Source organism: Phyllopteryx taeniolatus, chromosome 19 (assembly GCF_024500385.1).
Source record: "Phyllopteryx taeniolatus isolate TA_2022b chromosome 19, UOR_Ptae_1.2, whole genome shotgun sequence".
Taxonomy (NCBI): Eukaryota; Metazoa; Chordata; class Actinopteri; order Syngnathiformes; family Syngnathidae; genus Phyllopteryx; species Phyllopteryx taeniolatus.
In genome coordinates, this window is record NC_084520.1 from 3,300,123 (window position 1) to 3,320,025 (window position 19,903).

The 19,903-nt window shown below is 42.9% G+C and overlaps 1 protein-coding gene across 6 annotated transcripts in view; it reads left to right on the plus strand.

The window, feature by feature from the left end:
• Window positions 1-19,903, plus strand: part of LOC133469618 (myosin-16) — a 72,267-nt gene that overhangs the window by 27,267 nt on the left and 25,097 nt on the right. For 5 of the 6 annotated variants that reach the window (XM_061756900.1, XM_061756901.1, XM_061756904.1 and 2 more), the window contains 3 exons: window positions 3,907-3,993; window positions 10,859-11,004; window positions 14,615-14,705. In XM_061756900.1, coding sequence (XP_061612884.1) covers window positions 3,907-3,993; window positions 10,859-11,004; window positions 14,615-14,705 — 324 coding nt within the window. Of the gene's footprint in view, window positions 1-3,906; window positions 3,994-10,858; window positions 11,005-14,614; window positions 14,706-18,571; window positions 18,680-19,903 lie in introns of those variants that run through there. The other variant, XM_061756905.1, reaches the window with a different exon arrangement.

A 19,903-nucleotide genomic window follows, 5' to 3' on the forward strand; every position in this document is an offset into this window, starting at 1 on the left:
CTGCTTGGACGCTTCAAGGGGACATGTTTATCTCACACAGAGGCTAAAACGAAATGCCCATTTCAGTCCCCAACTAAATCTCACTGAGGTGTAATAAAGGATTAAGACTCTATCTTTATCCAGGAATGCCTAAAGTATGCAGGGCACCAATGTCACGGCATGCTGATGGAAAAACCTACTGAATGGTGCAGATTGCCTTTACAAATTTTCCACAGTTAATTTGAAGCGGCCTTTTGAGTTTGAGAGGTTAGGTTTGAAGACTTGTCCTTTATGATGATGTTTTTCTTGGCTAATTGTTCTGCTGTGTGCTAAAGAACTGAAGAGTGTAACACGATGCTTGTTGGACAACTGACATCAAGCTCTGGGGGGAAAAAAATGGTGTGGCTATATTTAAAGTTTGCAGCAATTTAAAAAAAATAATAAAATAAATATGATGAGATTATATGATTGGACAAACCTTTATTTTACTTTTCTGTCCGTTCCGATCGTATTGACTATGCAGTTTGTGATCAAGGTAAAATGAAGCATTCCGCTAGTTTGGAGATTCTGAGCTACAGCATTTCTCTCACATCATATCAGGGATCTGATGATGTAAAAACAGAAATAAGGTCCGCTACTCTTTTTATGAGGAAATGCTTTATGAATCATCAAAGATGTGTCAAAAAACAGTAAAAACCTCTAAGGGAAAAGAAATTACAACCCTAATTCCAATGAAGTTGTCACGTTGTGTTAAACATAAATACAAACAGAATACAATAATTTTCAAATCATGTTCAACCTATATTTAATTGAATACACTACAAAGACAATATATTTAATGTTCAAACTGATAAACATTATTGTTTTTAGCAAATAATCATTAACTTTGAATTTTATGGCTGCAACACGTTCCAAAAAAGCTGGGACATGGTCATATTTACCACTGTGTTACATCACCTTTTCTTTTAACAACATTCAATAAACGTTTTGGAACTGAGGACACTAATTGTTGAAGCTTTGTAGGTGGAATTCTTTCCCATTCTTGCTTGATGTACAGCATCAGCTGTTCAACAGTCTGTGGTCTCCGTTGTCGTATTTTACGCTTCATAATGCGCCACACATTTTCAATGGGAGACAGGTCTGGACTGCAGGCAGGCCAGTCTAGTACCCGCACTCTTTTACTACGAAGCCACGCTGTTGTAACACGTGTAGAATGTGGTTTGGCATTTTCTTGCTGAAATAAAAAGATGTTGCTTGGATGGCAGCATATGTTTCTCCAAAACCTGTATGTACCCTTCAGCATTAATGGTGCCTTCACAGATGTGTAAGTTACCCATGCCATTGGCACTAACACAGCCCCAAACCATCACAGATGCTGGCTTTTGAACTTTGTGTCCATAACAGTCCAGATGGTTCTTTTCCTCTTTGGCCCGGAGGATACGACGTCCACAATTTCCAAAAACAATTTGAAATGTGGACTCGTCGGACCACAGAACATTTTTCCACTTTTCATCAGTCTTTGATGAGCTCGGGCCCAGAGAAGCCGGCGGCATTTCTGGGTGTTGTTGATAAATGGCTTTTGCTTTGCATAGTAGAGTTTCAAGTTGTACTTACAGATGTAGCGCCGAACTGTATTTACTGACATTGGTTTTCTGAAGTGTTCCTGAGCCCATGTGGTGATATCCTTTAGACATTGATGTCGGTTTTTGATGCAGTGCCGCCTGAGGGATCGAAGGTCACAGGCATTCAATGTTGGTTTTCGGCCTTGGTTTTCGGCCTTGGTGTTCGACTATTTTCTCACGCACTTGTTCTCAAAGAGGTGAACCTCACCCCATCTTTGCTTGTGAATGACTCAGCAATTCAGGGAAGCTCCTTTTATACCCAATCATGGCACCCAACTGTTCCCAATTAGCCTGTTCACCTGTGGGATGTTCCAAACAGGTGTTTGATGAGCATTTCTCAACTTTCTCAGTCTTTTTTGCCACCATAAAGTTTATCAGTTTGAACATTAAATATATTGTCTTTGTAGTGTATTCAACTAAATATAGGTTGAACATGATTTACAAATAATTGTATTCTGTTTTTATTTATGTTTAACACAACATCCTAAGTTCATTGGAATTGGGGTTGTATAATAGACCTTTATAATATTCATTCATTAATCTTACGATCTGCTTATCCTCACTAGGGTCGCGGGCGTGCTGGAGTCTATCCCAGCTATCTTCGGGCGAGAGGCGGGGTACACCCTGAACTGGTCGCCAGCCAATCACAGGGCACATATAAACAAACAACCATTCACACTCACATTCACACCTATGGGCAATTTAGAGTCTTCAATTAACCTACCCTGGATGTTTTTGGGATGTGGGAGGAAATCGGAGTACCCGGAGAAAACCCACGCAGGAACGGGGAGAACATGCAACCTCCACACAAGCGGGGCCGGGATTTGAACCCCGGTCTGCAGAACTGTGAGGCAGATGTGCTAACCAGTTGACCACCGTGCTGCCACCTTTATAATATTAATAATATAATATAATAGTTTGGGTGAATTGCAGACTACACCCTGGATTGGTCGCCAGTTAATTTTAATGAACATACAGATATAGCCGACCATTCACAATCACATTCCCACTGAGTGGAAATTGTTTCTACACTACCTGCACTTAAGTCAAACGAGTGTTCCACTACAGTGCAGTGACCACACCACCCATGCTTAAAGTAATACCCCAAAACTACGTTTTCATGTTTTTATTGGACAAACCCTAGAAACAGTCACAGTCGAGGTTGGAAAACGTTGGCTAATGACTTCTCCAAGAGCTCAGGAATCAGCCAACCTGGAGACTAGTTTGGGCAGACTACACCCTGTATTGGTCGCCAGTTAATTTTAATGAACATATAGATATAGCCGACCATACACAATCACATTCCCACTGAGTGGAAATTGTTTCTACATTACCTGCACTTAAGTCAAACGAGTGTTCCACTACAGTGCAGTGACCACACCACCCATGCTTAAAGTAATACCCCAAAACTACGTTTTCATGTTTTTATTGGACACACCCTAGAAACATTCACAGTCGAGGTTGGAAAAAGTTGGCTAATGGCTTCTCCAAGAGCTCAGGAATCAGCCAACCTGGAGACTAGTTTGGGCAGACTACACCCTGGATTGGTCGCCAGTTAATTTTAAGGAACATATAGATATAGCCGACCATTCACAATCACATTCCCACTGAGTGGAAATTGTTTCTACACTACCTGCACTTAAGTCAAACGAATGTTCCACTACAGTGCAGTGACCACACCACCCATGCTTAAAGTAATACTCCAAAACTACGTTGTCATGTTTTTATTGGACACACCCTAGAAAAATTCACAGTCGAGGTTGGAAAAAGTTGGCTAATGACTTCTCCAAGAGCTCAGGAATTAGCCAACCTGGAGTCTAGTCAATGAACTCAAAAAGATTGGTTTAAGCTGCCTCGTACCATGAAAAAAAAAATATATATATAAAAAAAACCCACCAGTTTTGAATTTTGTCCTCTGAAGAAGCATTGTCTTATGTTTTGCATTCTCTATGTGAGCCATCCCTTGGAAAAAGCACTCTCAGAAGAGTCCTGAGTTATGCATGCATGTTCTTGGAATCTGGGAGGAAACTGGAGTACCCGCAGAACATGCAAACTTCACACAGGAAGTTCAGAGCCATGAGCCCGGATTTGAACCCATGACTGCTGACCCGTGAGGTGGATATGCTAAACAGTCATCCACCGTGCCACCATAATAAGGGAGCAAGCATAAAAAGGAGACACAACATTTCATTAGTGAAAATGAACTTTATAAAATACTTTATTCCCAGTACATCATGATGTGATTTGCATTGTGAGTTGTTTCACAGAATAATTGTCATTGTTGTTGTTTTCTGTACCCTTGCAGCAAGCTATGGAGGACCTGCACAGTGAGGAGAAGAAGGTGGATCTGTTGTCCCAGCAGAAATCCCAACTACAGATGCAAGTAGAAGAGGTGAGTACTTTCTGTATGCCCCTTCTAGAGTTAAATGTGTAGCATATATTGGTTTTAGATAAAACGTAATTTATTTAAGAAAGAAATAAATTCATCGAAGGTGAACGTCTGCATTCACATCCGGGTTAGTCCGATTTGTTATTTTAACGTCACAATGAAACTATTTTTGGTCTCAAAAAGGGCACCACGTTTCTTTTTTATACGTGTAAAATTTGGAAAACAGTGATGAAAAACCTCTTATCAGTCTCATAATCTGAAGGTTGCTACAGGAAGGAAACAGGAGTCCCAGAGGTCTCTTGTCGCATCCAAACACAAATGATACAGGTAGTGGATTTTTGTAGAAAATTTAATGAAATCTAACAGGGGAATCTATAGGAACCAATACAGAGGGGTCTAACTACAGAACAAAGGACAGAAATATGGTAAAGGAGGCTGGACTCGGGGTGCAAGACGGCGTGAAGATGTACGGTGAACAATGCATAGAGCTGGGAGTTCCTGTTCCCGTTAATTTAAACTCAAATATCAGAATCAGAATCATCTTTATTTGCTCAGTATGTCCAAAACACACACAAGGAATTTGTCTCCGGTAGTTGGAGCCGCTCTAGTATGACAACAGACAGTCAATTGACAGAGAACACTTTGAGACATAAAGACATTGACAAAAAAAAACAGTCACTGAGCAATAAAGGGTTAATAGTTATCCGGTAATGCCGGTACATTTAATTATTTATTTTTATTATTATTTTATTTTTTTTTGACAATTGTGCAAAGATGCAGAGTCCTCTAGCAATTAGAGCAGTTCGAATGACTAATATTGCAATAGTCCGGTGCAATGACCATTGTGCAAAGGGCGTCGAGACTTCAAGGAGTGTATGCAGTTGAAAGTGACGAGTAGCGCAATAATCTGGGATATTTTTTGTAGAAAATTTGCCTTGATATATCGTCTTGATATAAATATGCACCAATCTGTACTTCAGTAGACCGCAAATTGGATTTACGTTGCTTGGAACACAATTTAGGCAGGCTGGTCGATCTCCCGGATGCTTGGCTGGTCCGGTTGAGGAACAGGTGGATTTGACGGAAAAAGGAGGAAGGAAAAAAATAGAAAAAGCAAGAAAAAGAGTTTCAAGTGCAGGGCGGCCGAAGCCCTTGGATGACGCTGGTCACCAGGCGTTCGGAACGAAATTGCGTCGCACCTCCTCCCTAACGGATCAGTCAAAGCTACCCCACACGCACCAAAGCGTGGTTGCGGGGTGTGGCGGAGCATTTCTGCCGTCCGTGTTCCATTGAGTGCGTCTCTCCGCCTCGTGGTGGGTGGTGGGGTTCGCCGGCGATACGCCAGCTCTTCGGCAAGGTGAAATAGCGGACGAGAGCGAGCGAGCCTCTAAAGGGGCTTTTATGCACAAAAAAAGAGAGAGGGAGTGAGATTGGGGATTCCTGGGTGCCATTTGTTCTGCATCCAACATATCGTAATATAGCAATTATGATCTCACATGAAAACAATTTACTCATTTCATAATGATACTCGTATAACTGTTATAATTAATATAATGCACTTAAAAATGCATAAAAAAGAAAACATGAACAAATTTAGACAAATCATCCATCCATTTATTCATCCATTTTCTTCCGCTTATGTGGGGTCAGTCGTAGCGGCAGCAGCCTAAGCAGACAAGCCCAGACTTTCCCCAGCCATTACATCCAGCTCTTCCAGGGGGGATTGATGCTAAGGCATACCTAGGCCAGCCATGAGACATAGTCTCTCAAGTCCTGGGTCTTACCGCGGCCTTTTCCTAGTGGGACGTGCCCGGAACACCTCACCATTGGAGGCATTCAGGAGTAATGCTAACCAGATGCCCAAGCCACGTTATCTGACTCCTCTCTATGCGGAGGAGCAGCAGGCTCTACTCTGAGCCCTCCCATATGACCGAGCTTCTCACCCTTTCCCTAAGGGAGAGCCCAGACTCCCTGCAAAAAAAAATGAGTTTTGGCTCCTTGTATCTGTGATCTTGTTCTTTTGGTGATGACCCACAGTGTGGGAACATATGTGAGGGTGGGAACTTTGATCTACGGGTATGTTTTGTCTTTTGGCTAAGTTCCTCCTTCACCACGACAGACCAATGCTGTGACTGGCTGTCTGCATCACGGCAGACGCTGCACCAATCTTGATCTCCCACTCCATTTTTCCCTCATTTATGAACAAGGTCAACATTCTTAGGTAACATGTTTACGTATGGACACCATTATGTTTGAACATAGTGTTTATTATGGATAATCCGTGACAATCACAAAAGTCCAATTACAGGACCGCTAGGGTTCAGAGATGAGGAGAGCATTGAAGTCCTCCAGAAGAATGAGGGAGTCTTAAGTAAGAGTGGTCCCCATCACCCTCTCCAAGGGCTCCAAAAATTAGTGTGGGCATTGTGAGCTGTTGTTTGGTCCGTAGGCACGCACAACAGCCATCACCCCTTCAAAGGCAGAGGGAGGCTACCTGCATCTCCATTGAGTTGAACACTAACATACAGGCACAATACCAGGGTGCAATCAGTGTGCTCATGCCTGCTCGCCGGTCACCGGGGGCCACTCCAGAGTGGAAGAGAGCCCCCCTTAACGGCCGGCCCCAGACGGCCCCGGAGCCCCTGGATGCACAACGTGGAAGTCCCGAATGAGCGAGTCATCCACGATAAACGCAGACGGCACCCATGAACGTTCCTCAGGCCCGTAGCCCTCTCAGTCCACCAGATATTGAAACCCCATCCCCCTCCGACGAGATGACAACAGCCGCCTCACAGAGAAGACAGGGCCCCCATCCACAAACCGGGGGGGGAGGAGGAGGCCTGGAAGGCGGGACCAGAGGGGACTCCCGTGCTTGTTTGAGCAGGCTGACGTGAAAACCAGGGTGGACCCGCATCGACCTTGAGAGCCTAAGCTTCACGGTGACAGGGTTAATGATCTTTGTGATGGGGAAGGGCCCAACGAACCTGGGAGCGAGCTTCTTGGACTCCACCCGGAGTGGAATATGTTTGGTAGAGAGCCAAACTCGCTGACCCACTTTGTAGTTCGGGGCCGGTGTCCTTCAACGGTCAGCAGCGGTTTTGTAGGACCGTCCCTGGCGCAGCAGTATCTGGCGGGCTCGCTCCTAGGTCCTCCTGCAGCGTCTCACCAAGGTCAATGCCGCTGGAACTGTAGACTCTGGGGCTATGGCAGGAAATAGAGATGGTTGGTAATCATGTACAACGTGAAAAAGCGATAGACCAGTGGATGCAGAGGGGAGGGAATTGTGAGAGAATTTGACCCAAACCAGTTTCTGAGACCAGGGTCGCGGCTCCTGTGAAGCGAGACATCAGAGCCCAGTCTCCAGGTCCTGGTTCAGGCTCTCGGTTTGGCCGTTGAGTTCAGGCTGAAACCCAGATGACAGACTGATGGTAGCACCTATGAGATTGGAAGACTCCTTCCAAAATTGCGAAATGAATTGGGGACCCCTATTGGATACCACATTCTTGGGAAAACCATGGAACTTTAATACCTGGTGTATCATTAACTCGCCAGTGTCTTCAGCTGAGGGGAGTTTCGGGAGTGCAATGAAGTGTGCCATTTTAGAGAATCTGTCCACAACTGTGAGAATTGTGGTATTTCCTTTCGAGGCCGGTAATCCTGTCACAAAGTCTATGGAGATGTCTGACCAAGGACATTGTGGTATTGGCAGGGGTCGCAATTCCCCAGAAGGACATTTACGAGAGGACTTGTTAGCAGCACATACCTGGCAAGCATTGACACAATTGGTAACATCCCTTCTAACATTGGGCCACCAAAAGCGCTGTTCGACCACAGATTGAGTCTTGGCAATGCCTGGGTGACATACAGTCCAGTTAGTGTGAGCCCAGTGGATGACTCTTCCCCTTAAGGTCAGAACCACATAAAGCCTGTTTTCAGGGCTAAGAGTGTTCTCCAGAGCCTCCTTTACTGCAGTCTCAATGTCCCAAACAAAAGCAGAAAAAAAACATGACTTGGGCAAAATGGTTTAAGCGTCGGACAAAGAATTCTCTGCGCAGAAAATGCGCGATAAAGCTTACCATTTTTAGAACCAGGTCAGTAGGATAACGTGAAATTGAATCTAGTGAAAAACAGAGCCCATCTAACCTGCCTCACATTTAATCTCTTAGCAGACTTAAGATATTCCAGGTTTTGTGATCTGTCCATACTAAAAACGGAGTATGTGCCCCCTCTTGCCAGTGCCTCCACTCCACCAAAGCCACCTTGACTGCCAGCAGTTCACGGTCACCAATGTCATAATTTTTCTCAGCTGGGGTCAGTTTTTTGGAGAGAAAACCACAAGGATGTAATTTATCATCCTTGAGAGATTTCTGGGAGAGCACTGCTCCTATTCCGGCATCAGACACATCGACTTCTACCACAAACCGCTGTTTGAGATCTGGCAAAGTAAGGATGGGAGCGGAGGTAAAGCTCGACTTAAGTTTTTGAAAAGCTGCCTGACAAAGCGGGTAACATACAAAAGGTCTGTGTGGCGAGGTAAGATCATGCAAAGGCGAGGCTATAGAACTGAAATTTCTAATGAACTTTTTGTCATTAGAAACATAGCCCTGAACATCACATGGCGGCTTGAAACAGTTCTGGGCGCAATTGCTGCCCCAGGACATAACCTGCCAAGTAGACCAGTCAATGTGGGGGTTATGTAATTTCAACCATGGATTCTCTAAAATAAGGTCATGATTCATGGCGTCAAAAACATGAAAACTAATGCGTTCCGAGTGAGAATCAGGAAATGTCAATGTGAGTGTTTGGGTGCGGTGAGTGATCTTGCCCATAAAACTGCCATCTGCAGCATAGGTGGCGTTTTATTTGAAAGGTTCTAAGGTGCATACGTCTAACGAGGAGGGAGTTGAGTAAGTTTGCGTCAGAACCAGAGTCAATTAATACAGGTGTATGAATTTTTTGATCAGGGGAGCATAGTGTCACTTTAGGAAGAACCCGGGAAGGGTCTTCCTTAATGAAATTCAGACTCACCTCTCCCGTGCCCTTGCTACCAGCGCCGGTAACTTTGACGTGACAGTAGCTCACGGAATGACCCAACTGCCCGCAGTAGAAGAACCGCCCTTCCCTCAGCCGGCGTTGACGTTCCTCAGGGGAGAGACGGAACTGCCCAGTTGCATGGGTTCTTCCGTGGTGACGCTAGCCAGTGGATTGAGACCAGCAACCTTGGTTTGGTTGGTCACAGAGGCTCGTCCTCCAAGTGCGCGGTGATGCAGCCCTCCGCCGAACTCCGTCCAGCTCGCGATCCAAAAGCCTCTTGTCGATCTTTATGGCGAGAGCGATGAGAGTGTCCAAGTCGGTCGGCAGGTCTAACGGGACCAAATGATCCTTGACGGCGGGGAATAGTCCTTGAAAAAAAGGCATCGAGCAGTGCCCTATTATTCCACTGACTCTCAGCTGCTAGAATGCGAAACTCAAATCGCGTAATCTGACACCCTGCGCTTGCCTTTTTGTAAGGTGGCAAGGGAGCAAGCTGCCTCACGATCTGGTGTGAAAAACTGAAAAATTTGCTCCATAGTCTTTACGATAAAATCCCATGAATGACACGCCGCAGAATTGCGGCTCCATTCAGCAGTAGCCCACGCCTCCGCACAACCAGTCAGGTGGGAAATGACGAAAGCGATTGTTGCCCGCTCGGTGGGGAAGGCAGCTGCCTGCAGCTCAAAGTGGAGTTCGCACTGAGTGATGAACGGCTTAATGTTCCCAGAATCTCCAGAGAACCTCTCCGGTCGAGAGATGTGTGGGCAGACAGCAGCGGAGGTGGCAGATGGGGACTGCTTCACATGGAAATGTTGGTACCGTGGCAGTATCGGGTGTTGTGCCAACTGGTTCCTTCTTTTGAATCATTTTCATAAGAACTTCAAACTGTGAGGCCACCTGTCTCATCATATTGTCCTGATGTTCTGATAGTCCCTCTCGATGAAGGTGGAGGGCTGCAAGCTGCTCATCCTGCTTCGAGAGGCGTTGACCCTGCGGTTGAAGGGCTTTGCGCAACGGGTCTGAGTCTGCTGGGTCCATGTTATGGCCAGTTCATTCTGTCATGAACGGAACAGAGGATAGGACCCAAAAATGCACGACTCCAAAACAAATGGACAGTTTCAAAAAAGAGAGGTTTAATATACGGGCAGAGGTCGGTACACAGGCAGGCAATCCAAAAAAGGCAACAGTATCCAAAAACATGAGGCAAAAAGGCGAGGTCGATAATCGGAACAGGGTCTAGTCTTACTGTGAGTCTTTGACGTGGAAACAAGGAATGCTGGAACGCAACGACAAGGTACAACGAACTGGCGACGAGAAAGAATGAGACACGAGGTTAAATGCAAGGGGTAATTAGGGTGAACGAGGCACAGGTGGTGAAGATGCTCTCAGGAGCAAGTGTGTATGAAACAGGGGGAAGACAAAAACCGGAACACACACCCATGACAGTGCCTGGCCAGGTCCAATAGTTGAAGGCCCACCAGGCACTCAGTCCCTCTTCACCACAAGGTGTCAACTCAAGGAGAACTTCGACAAACTCATGTATAAAATGAAAACTTAACTCTCTAATCTCCATTGCACTAAAAAAGACTAAGAAAATAACTACTGATCTAGTAAAAAACTAAGGCAACACCTACATGGGTAACATCATGACTACAGGTATGTAAAGTGTTTCAGATGAGGAACAGAGACACATGATTGAGTGTCTTTATCTTTAATTACAATAGAGCATATACAGAATAAATTCATGCACACGTCAAAATAAAAAAAAAAAACATGCAAGTACAATTGTATGGTCAACTGCTGTGTCAAGTGTATTCGCATGGTTTGTTTGTAGCTAGAGTATCAGCTGGAGCAGGAGCGCTATCAGCGTGACGAGCTGGAGAAGAACAGTAGGAAGATGGACGGTGACAATCTGTGTACTCAGGAGAGTCTGGAGGGGGTGGACAAGACAAGGAATGGTCCAGAAGAGATCATCAAAAGGTAAGAGTTAGATTTGCATTAATTTTTTTTAATGTAAAATGCATGTTGTTTGGATGTGCAAGTTGGTGACATCCAAACAACATAAGTTTGGGAGATTTCAAATGTATTTTTGGTGAATTTTTGAAAAATTCTGAAACTGAACTTTTTGACCATAATTCCAAAAGATATTTTATATACAGGGTATATACAGTATATTCACACTCACACACACACACACACACACACACACACACACACACACACACACACACACACACACACACACACACACACACACACACACACACACACACACACACACACACGGCACGGCTGGTTAGCACATCTGCCTCACATTTCTGAGGACTGGGGTTCAAATCGTGGCCCCGCCTGTGTGGTGTTTGCATGTTCTCCCCGTACCTGCGTGGGTTTATATATATATATAAAAAACCTGACTTTTTGACAGGGTTGTACATCCTCTATACTGTACTTGATTTACATTATTATCCAACTAGAAAAAAAAAAAATTCTTAAAACCTCAATGCGAGCACAAAGTTAAAAAAAAAAAAAAAAAAAAAAACGTCAATGGATATTCCATTAACCTGAGGACTGGTGTGAGATATATTCATTTTGAAATGTTTCAGAGCCAGTGGACTATATTAAAAAATGTCGACATTTTCCTATAATGAATCTCTCGTGAAGCATGAATGCTTAAACTCTGACTCTCTTTTAAGGTGCACTATCCACCCACATGCACTCACTAATAGGAGCAAAACGAGTCATCCACAGTAACAACTGTCATAATACACCCTCTCTGACACGCTCTGTGCACACCAATGAGCAGTTTAATCTGCATTACAATGTTTAAACCCCGCCAGTCATTATGTTAAAAGATCCTCCATCACTGTGATCATTAATAAAAGTGAATGAGTCACTCGGTTCCTAAGCTACAAGGTTTTTCAAAGAGTCCATTACTTAAGTTAATATAAAAACTGTCAATCATTTCATATTTCTTCCATTTTACCGGCATTACATGTTGGCGTAAGAACATTTTGTGCATGATTTTAGTATGGGGGAAAAATATGCACACGTCACAAAAGATTGTGACATGTGTGCATACACTTTCACAATCTGAAGAGCTCCAATGTAAAGCAAAGACAGTTTATTATTATGGTTTTTCATTTACAGGGGTGTGAAACTGTATCGCATTATACAGAGAGATTTTTTGCCTTATAGTGTATATATATGTAGCTAGATAAGGTAACAAAACAGGAAGAACCCCTGTTAGTATTTAATGTACATATTATCTATAGCACTGTATAATCCAGCCATCCATTTTCTGTACCGGTTATCCTTACCAGGGTCGCGGGCGTGCTGGAGCCTATCCCAGCTATCTTCGGGCGAGAGGCCCTGAACTGGTCGCCAGACAATCCTAGGCACTGTATAAATGAAAATACAAATACATTAATATATTGTACATCTGATTTGATTTGTTGGCTGACATTCTGGCGGCACAGTGGCTGACTAGTTAGAGCGTCAGCCTCACAGTTCTGAGGACCTGGGTTCAATCCCCGGCCCCGCCTATGTGGAGTTTGCATGTTCTCCCCGTGCCTGCGTGGGTTTTCTCTGGGAACTCTGGTTTCCTCCCACATCCCAAAAACATGCATGAATTGGAGACTCTAAATTGCCTGTAGGCATGACTGTGAGTGCGAATGGTTGTTTGTTTCTATGTGCCCTGCGATTGCCCAATGACAGCTGGGATAGGCTCCAGCACGCCCGTGACCCTAGTGAAGCGGCTCAGAAGATGGATGGATGGATGGATGTCTGACATTCTCAATAAAAAGTGACAAACCAGAACTGAGCAGGGCAGACATGGCTCCCACACACATAATAGCTAATAATAATAATTTAACTTGTTCTATATCAAGTTAAATAACTCATAACATGAATTTAGACTAAACGTGACATTTTCTTACCCCAAGGCTTGTCTTGTTTCACAACAGATAATAAAAGATCCCTCTCAGGCTTGTACCTCATTACAGAAATGTGGTCTCTATACATATATATTCAGTTCTTTGTCAGACTTGATGACATAACAGTCCAAGTGAACTCATCAAAGTCAGTCGAAGATTGACAGAGCCTAATGTGCACCTCATGGGGGATCTCATAATAGACTTTTCACATGCAGATTACTGCTGATCTGTTCTTGAGAAATAAATACAAATATGATAGAATACTTTCGTGATGTTTGTGAAATTAAATTCATACTGAATTGGGTGAAATCAAATTGAATTTAATAAGTGAGAGGTCACCTTAGATTCATCCATCCGTCCATCCACTATCTATACTGCTTTCTCATTACCTCATTATGGCCTATCCCGGCTGACTTCGTACGAGAGGCAGACCCTCAACTGGTCACCAGTCAATTGCAGGGAACATATACAGTAGATGACGATTCTCACTCACATTGCCACCTATGGACAGTTTAGAGTATTCATTTAGCCTAACCCAGAAAAATACCACGCAAGGGGAAACAACCAAACTCCACACGGTGATGTTGCAATGGAGAACCCACATTTCCAGACTGTGGGGCAGATGTGCTTACCACCATGGATAACTTTTGTTTTGTATAGAAGCAGCAATTAAAGCCAGGTACACATACGAATTGGGCTGATTCCCCCCTTTTGATCAAAGCAAAGGCCCAATTATTGGCTAAAGAGTTATACTGAGCTATTATCCTGTGTCATCGGGTATATGAAGAATGATTTCGCCTCCCCAATCCGCTCCGAGCCCACAATCGTAAAAATCTGAATCAGATCAGAATCAAGAATCAAAAGTAAACCTGTTCAATATTTACAATCACAAATCCTTGTTTGTGGTCAACACAGAATTCGGCTGATTCACAAACTCTGTCATTGTCAAATGTAAGGTAACCAATTAGTAAATGACCTGAAGCTTGTGCTGTTGCTGGACACAAATTGAGGAGCACCTGTTTATGTTGAGTGTTTGCATTATGTGTCCCCCAAGTCATTCACCACCAAATTAACAGAAATGTTTGTCACTGCAATATGGTTACCAGTTAAGCTAACAGTTAGCATAGCTTCTTGTATTTCTTCTTCTATTCCCTTCTTTGTATTTTCTGTCTGTCCGGATGCCCTGCGACACCGTGCTGCATCTCACAAGTCAGTCTTGGTACTCTGCCAGACATCTGTTTTGGGGAGGGGGGCTGGGGGGGACTCACAATTGTCTGTGGAGATATGGTTAGCTGTGTGTGGTGTGCTGTGTTCGTCATTGTGAGTACACCACACACTATTTATTGTCACGCGTAAAGTGTTCGTCGAGGTGGTGCGTAGGCAAAAGGTTGACCCAAGTGCAGGGAAGCAGGAGTTCAGGGGAATGTCAAAAAAGTATTTATGACCAAAAAAGGAATATACAATGTTCCAGTGTTCAAAAAGTACAGTATGTCTTGTATATATACAATATATAATTTTTTATACAATCTTGTAGTAGCACATTTTATATTTTGTTTATGACTTACGCTGCGCATGATACAGCTTGTAATTGTCTATCTGTTTTTGGATTATTTTGGTTTAGTTTAAAATCAAATTCTCGATCTTCCTTGGCAATATAGGAAAGACATGGAGATAAGCAATATTCAGTCCAAGCTTGAAGCTGAAGAGAGCCTCAGCAATGGACTGCAGAAGAAGAGCCGAGAACTGCAGGTAAGTTTACATTTTTTGACGTCTGTTATGGTCTTTTTTTTCTAGAACCGAACAAAAACTAAATTACTCTTCTGGCTTGCCTTTTTAACGTCCAGTCATCTTCCAATGGCAGTATTTGAAATCACATACACTGTAGGTATAAAGTAGAGGAGGGGGGAGGAGCGAGCCAAAGTTGCAGTAAAACAGGCCATAAATCCAGATATTGAAATATTATAAAAATTAAGTTGTAATTTCTTTGACAAAGTCATAATACGATCATAACAATATCGTAGTAATTTTATGAGAAAGTCATATACTGTATGCTTTAACCGGCTGAGATGTGCTGCCGCTCACCTGAGACCCTAATGAGGACAAGCTGTACAGAAAATGGATGGCTGGAGAAAGTTATATGCTTATGTTGATTCTTGTGATTCTTACAACTTTCGAAAAATATGTAGAATGTAGACTTTAAAAAAGTAGATATTTATCAGTTTTACCTAGTAATGTTGCAAGTTTGACCTTTTCTTTCCTCAGACCTGCAATTTGGATTTAGTATCTTGCCAAAGTACACAAATCAGAATCAGAATCAGAATCATCTTTATTTGCCAAGTATGTCCAAAACACACAAGGAATTTGTCCCCGGTAGTTGGAGCCGCTCTAGTACAACAGACAGTCAATTTACAGAACACTTTGGAGACAGAGACATTGACAAAAATCAATTTTGCAAAAAGATGCAGAGTCCTCTAGCACTTAGAGCAGTTCGAATGACTAATATTGCAATAGACCGGTGCAATGAGCATTGTGCAAGGGGCGCTGAGACTTCAAGGACTGTATGCGGTTTAAAGTGACGAGTAGTGCGATAATCTGGGACAATGTTGGTTGTGCAAATGTTACAGATACTCCTCAAACAGTGTGCAATGGAGCAGATGCTACTCTGGCATGAGTGGCCAGTATATGCAAATAGTGCAGCATGGCGAGACAACTACAGTGAGTGCACGAGTAATACATAATTGGCCCCACCGAAATGTGACAACGAACTCAAGTCAAAAAAAATTGCCAGCTTGTTGTAATGGAATTATAGGTTAGGTGTTTAAGAAGTTGATCACAAGAGGGAAGAAGCTGTTGGAATGTCTACTAGTTCTAGTTTGCATTGAACGGTAGCGCCTACCTGAGGGAAGGAGCTGGAAGAGCTGGTGATCGGGGTGCGGAGGGTCAGAGAGGATTTTGCACGCCCTTGTCTTAGTTCTGGCAGCGTGCAAGTCCTCAATGGTGGGTAGGGGGGTACCGACAATCCTTTCAGCAGTTTTGATTGTCCGTTCCAGTCGGAGTTTGTCCTTTTTTGTAGCAGCACCAAACCAGACTGTGATGGAAGAACACAGGACTGATTCGACTACCGCTGTGTAGAACTGTCTCAGCAGCTCCGGTGGCAGGCCGTGCTTTCTCAGAAGCCGCAGGAAGTACATCCTCTGCTGGGCCTTTTTGAGGACGGAGTTGATGTTAGTCGCCCACTTCAGGTCCTGAGAGATTGTAATTCCCAGGAACTTGAAGGTCTCGACGGTTGACACAAGGCGGCTGGACAACATGAGGGGCAGCTGTGGCGAAGGATGCCTCCTGAAGTCCACGATCATCTCTACAGTCTTGAGCGTGTTGAGCTCTAGGTTGTGTCGGCCGCACCACAGCTCCAGCCGCTCCACTTCCTGTCGATATGCAGACTCGTCACTGTCCTTGATGAGGCCGATGACAGTGGTGTCATCTGCAAACTTCAGGAGTTTGACAGTCGGGTTCGCTGAGGTGCAGTCGTTCGTGTAGAGAGAGAAGAGCAGCGGAGAGAGGACACAACCTTATTTATTGCAATAAAAAGGCAATATAAACGTAAAAATAAAGTTACAAAATTGGGGGTTTCATTTCTACTTTATAATATAATAATAATAATAATATATTTTTCACAACACCGACTGTCCATCAATAAACAAGTATGCCAGGCTTGTAAAATTCAGTAGGCTTTTAACCCTTTTTTTTAATTTTTTTTTTTTTTTACAGCTTGCATAACTTGTTCATTGCTAACTCCTTCCTTTAAATATCCAAAAAGGTGATAATCTGATGGTGGCAGATCGGGTGAGTATAGGGGATGGTTTATGGTTTGTCCAGCCAAAGGAACAGATGATTTCACGAGCACCTTTGCTTGTCACGGAGGTTGCTCAATGTAGGCTCTTTTTCATCACCTTTGATCCTGGACACCCACTTTTTGACTGTGCTGTAGCCTATTGCTGCTGCCCCCATACACCTTTTGCAACCATTTGAAAATGTTTAGTGGTGGATCCCCTTCCAAAGCTAGAAATTCTTTCACAGCTCTCTGCTTCTGATGGGCATCTAACAATGATGGCATTTCCAACATGACGGAAAGGAAGAGGACAGGATTAAACATAATTTAAAAAACAATAGCCCTTCAAACAAGTATTCCAACTGTGAACTGAACATTTCTGAAAAAAATCAATTATTAGTGGGTTAAATTGGGTTCACTACTTTTTGACTGCCCCTCGTATTTCCTGCATTCACAACTGATTAGGGCCTTGATTATGTGAGGATCGTCATCAGCACAACATGCCAAAAAGCAGAAAAGGTTTGTCACTTGAGTATGAAATCATTACCATTTAAATTGAAACTACATTTCACAACAAAGCTGCTCTCAAGTGTGCTGTTAGTCAAAGTCATTGGACGAGAGAGAATGTCATCAAGGTTAAATGGCGAAACTTTTCATGGTTATTTCTACAAAAATCTTGTGCTCATTGTGGTTTTATTACGTGGTCGTAAAGCCGTCAGTTTAGAAAGGGTCATCACAGTCCGAGAAAATGAAGTTCTTTTTACCCCAAAGGCTCTTTGGTTTAAATTATGTGGTTAAAAAACAACATATCTGATAAATTGCTACAAAGTGGAACCATATTAGCCCTAAATCACCCACATCTCACGGATGCCAAAAAGTCAACACAGTTCAGAAAATGTTCATTCTTTTATATTGATGCGGAACGTAACCACTTGGTCCGCTATCTAATTTCTCCACTTTGTCAAACAGGAATCGCATTGTTTTCATATGTATTTGACCCCATTATCTGCAACCTACAGCAAACCTGGCAAAGACAACCTGTTGTCTCCTGCCGATCTCTCAAGCCAGGCAAACTACCATGAATTACATTTAGAAGCCCTGCACTGCCATCTGAAGACATTTAAAAAGAACAAAGTGATAAATTCCAGGAGTGTTGCCGAGGACCTGAATTGTCTGAGCACATGTGTACAGTATGGTGGGCTCTCATCTGCTCTGCAGGAGGTGTGCAAGGCTCGGTACAGATGATTCCCAAGCATTACTTGCAGTTGTTTGGCTTAATGTTTTCCCCTTTGATCGACTCAGGGGGAATTACAGAGGATATAACTACCCACGCCTGCTGACAGTCCCATCAGACACGGGGAGAAGAGACCTTAGCCACAGAGGCCACATCTGATTGTAATTCATGGCCAGTTATTCATGTTAGAGTCCTGATGAGGGGGGGGGAGCTAGAAAGCTAGAACAAATGCGTCAAGCATTTTTTCCAATGATGGGCTCCTTTTGTTATTGCCTATATTGTTCAAAGGTAAAAAAAAAAATGAATAAATTCCTTCTCAGAGAAGTGCATTCATAAAATCATTCTAACTTAAACATAGTAACTAGTCTAAATTTTATGTACCCACTGAGTCTGCGATCTTGACACATCTGTGGATGCCACAGTGTTTGTTTTGAGGGTTTGGAAAGTAGAAATGTAACAAGAAACAGATATGTGAGTGGTGCATGCTGCGCCTGTCTGAGAAAAAAAGACCGCACACAAATATGGGGGTGTGGACAGTAAATTGTTGGAGGACTTTCACAGTGTGTGTGCATGCGCGTATGTGAGAGAGACGAGTCATTCAGTCGGTCAGGCTGCTGCCTCACCATGGCTGTTCTCTCGACAGAGGTCCTTCGCTGGCATGTGAGTTTATTCTTTTTTTTTTATGTTGTTTAAAACTTGTCTCAATCTTCAAAAAGTTGGAAGTTAAAAATAACTTTTTTTTAAAGTATGAACTATATTTTTAGCCTGCATGAGAAAATTCCCATCAATGTGATGGGTTTATTTTGCGCTAAAATGCCTTTTAGTTTTTAGGGAGCTGTGAGTAGCAAGTGAGTGTCTTTCACCTGTGTTGTTTTGTGAATGGCCGTGGGCTACACGCCCTGTCAGACACATTTCCTGACAATATGACATGGATCGAGGTTGCAGATAGCGCAGGAACGTGACACAACATGTAGCGATGAACCACTTTGGGAGGAACTGGCAATTTATTCTGATTAGTAAAACAAAATACAGCTTTGTCCTGAGGTTAATCAATGGAAACATTAATGTGTTGCAGATGATTTATTGTCAATTCATCATGATTTCACTGAATGCAATAATGCAATTTACTGATACAACGGTGCACATTTGTGGGTTCCATATATATTTTAAATATATGTAATATATGTGTAGTTATGAGCAGCTGTAAATATGAGTCATATTTTACAAGTTCAGTATTCACTTTGCATGTAAAAGAAAAGTCGTGGTTTGAAGTGGATTATGTCAGCAGTGGCTCAAAACAGTAATAGTCACATGACCTAATGCCAAAATAAATTACTACCCAATATTACATGCTATTATATATATATGTGATTTTAGTATATCATTTATTTGGTATTGTTTTTCTAACAGGTGCATGAAAAGCTTTATTACAATGTTATTTAATTTTATCCCATGCAATATGTGACGTATCAAGGAGCATTTAAGGATGTCATTATTTTTCATGGGATATGTAAAATTTTGCGCCTACTGAGGCAAAATGGGCCAGCGCTCAGGTACTCCTACCAGCCAAACAGTGTGCAATAGTGCAATATAATTGTATTATGTCACTGGTGGTGTTGTGCACATCTGTCAAACTCAAGGCCCGGGGGCCAGATCCGGCCCGCTACATCATTTTATGTGATCTGCGAAAGCAAATCATGTGCGTCAATAATGTTGAGAAGAGATATTACAAACATTATTTCTTGTGACCAATCCCCATTTTAAAGCAAATTGAATAGTAGGTGAACAATCATTTTATTAGCTTCTGATTTCAAAACTTTGTATCCATCCGTTTATTTTGTATTTGTAATAAAGTGAGATGATTACTGTATGTATACAATTCTA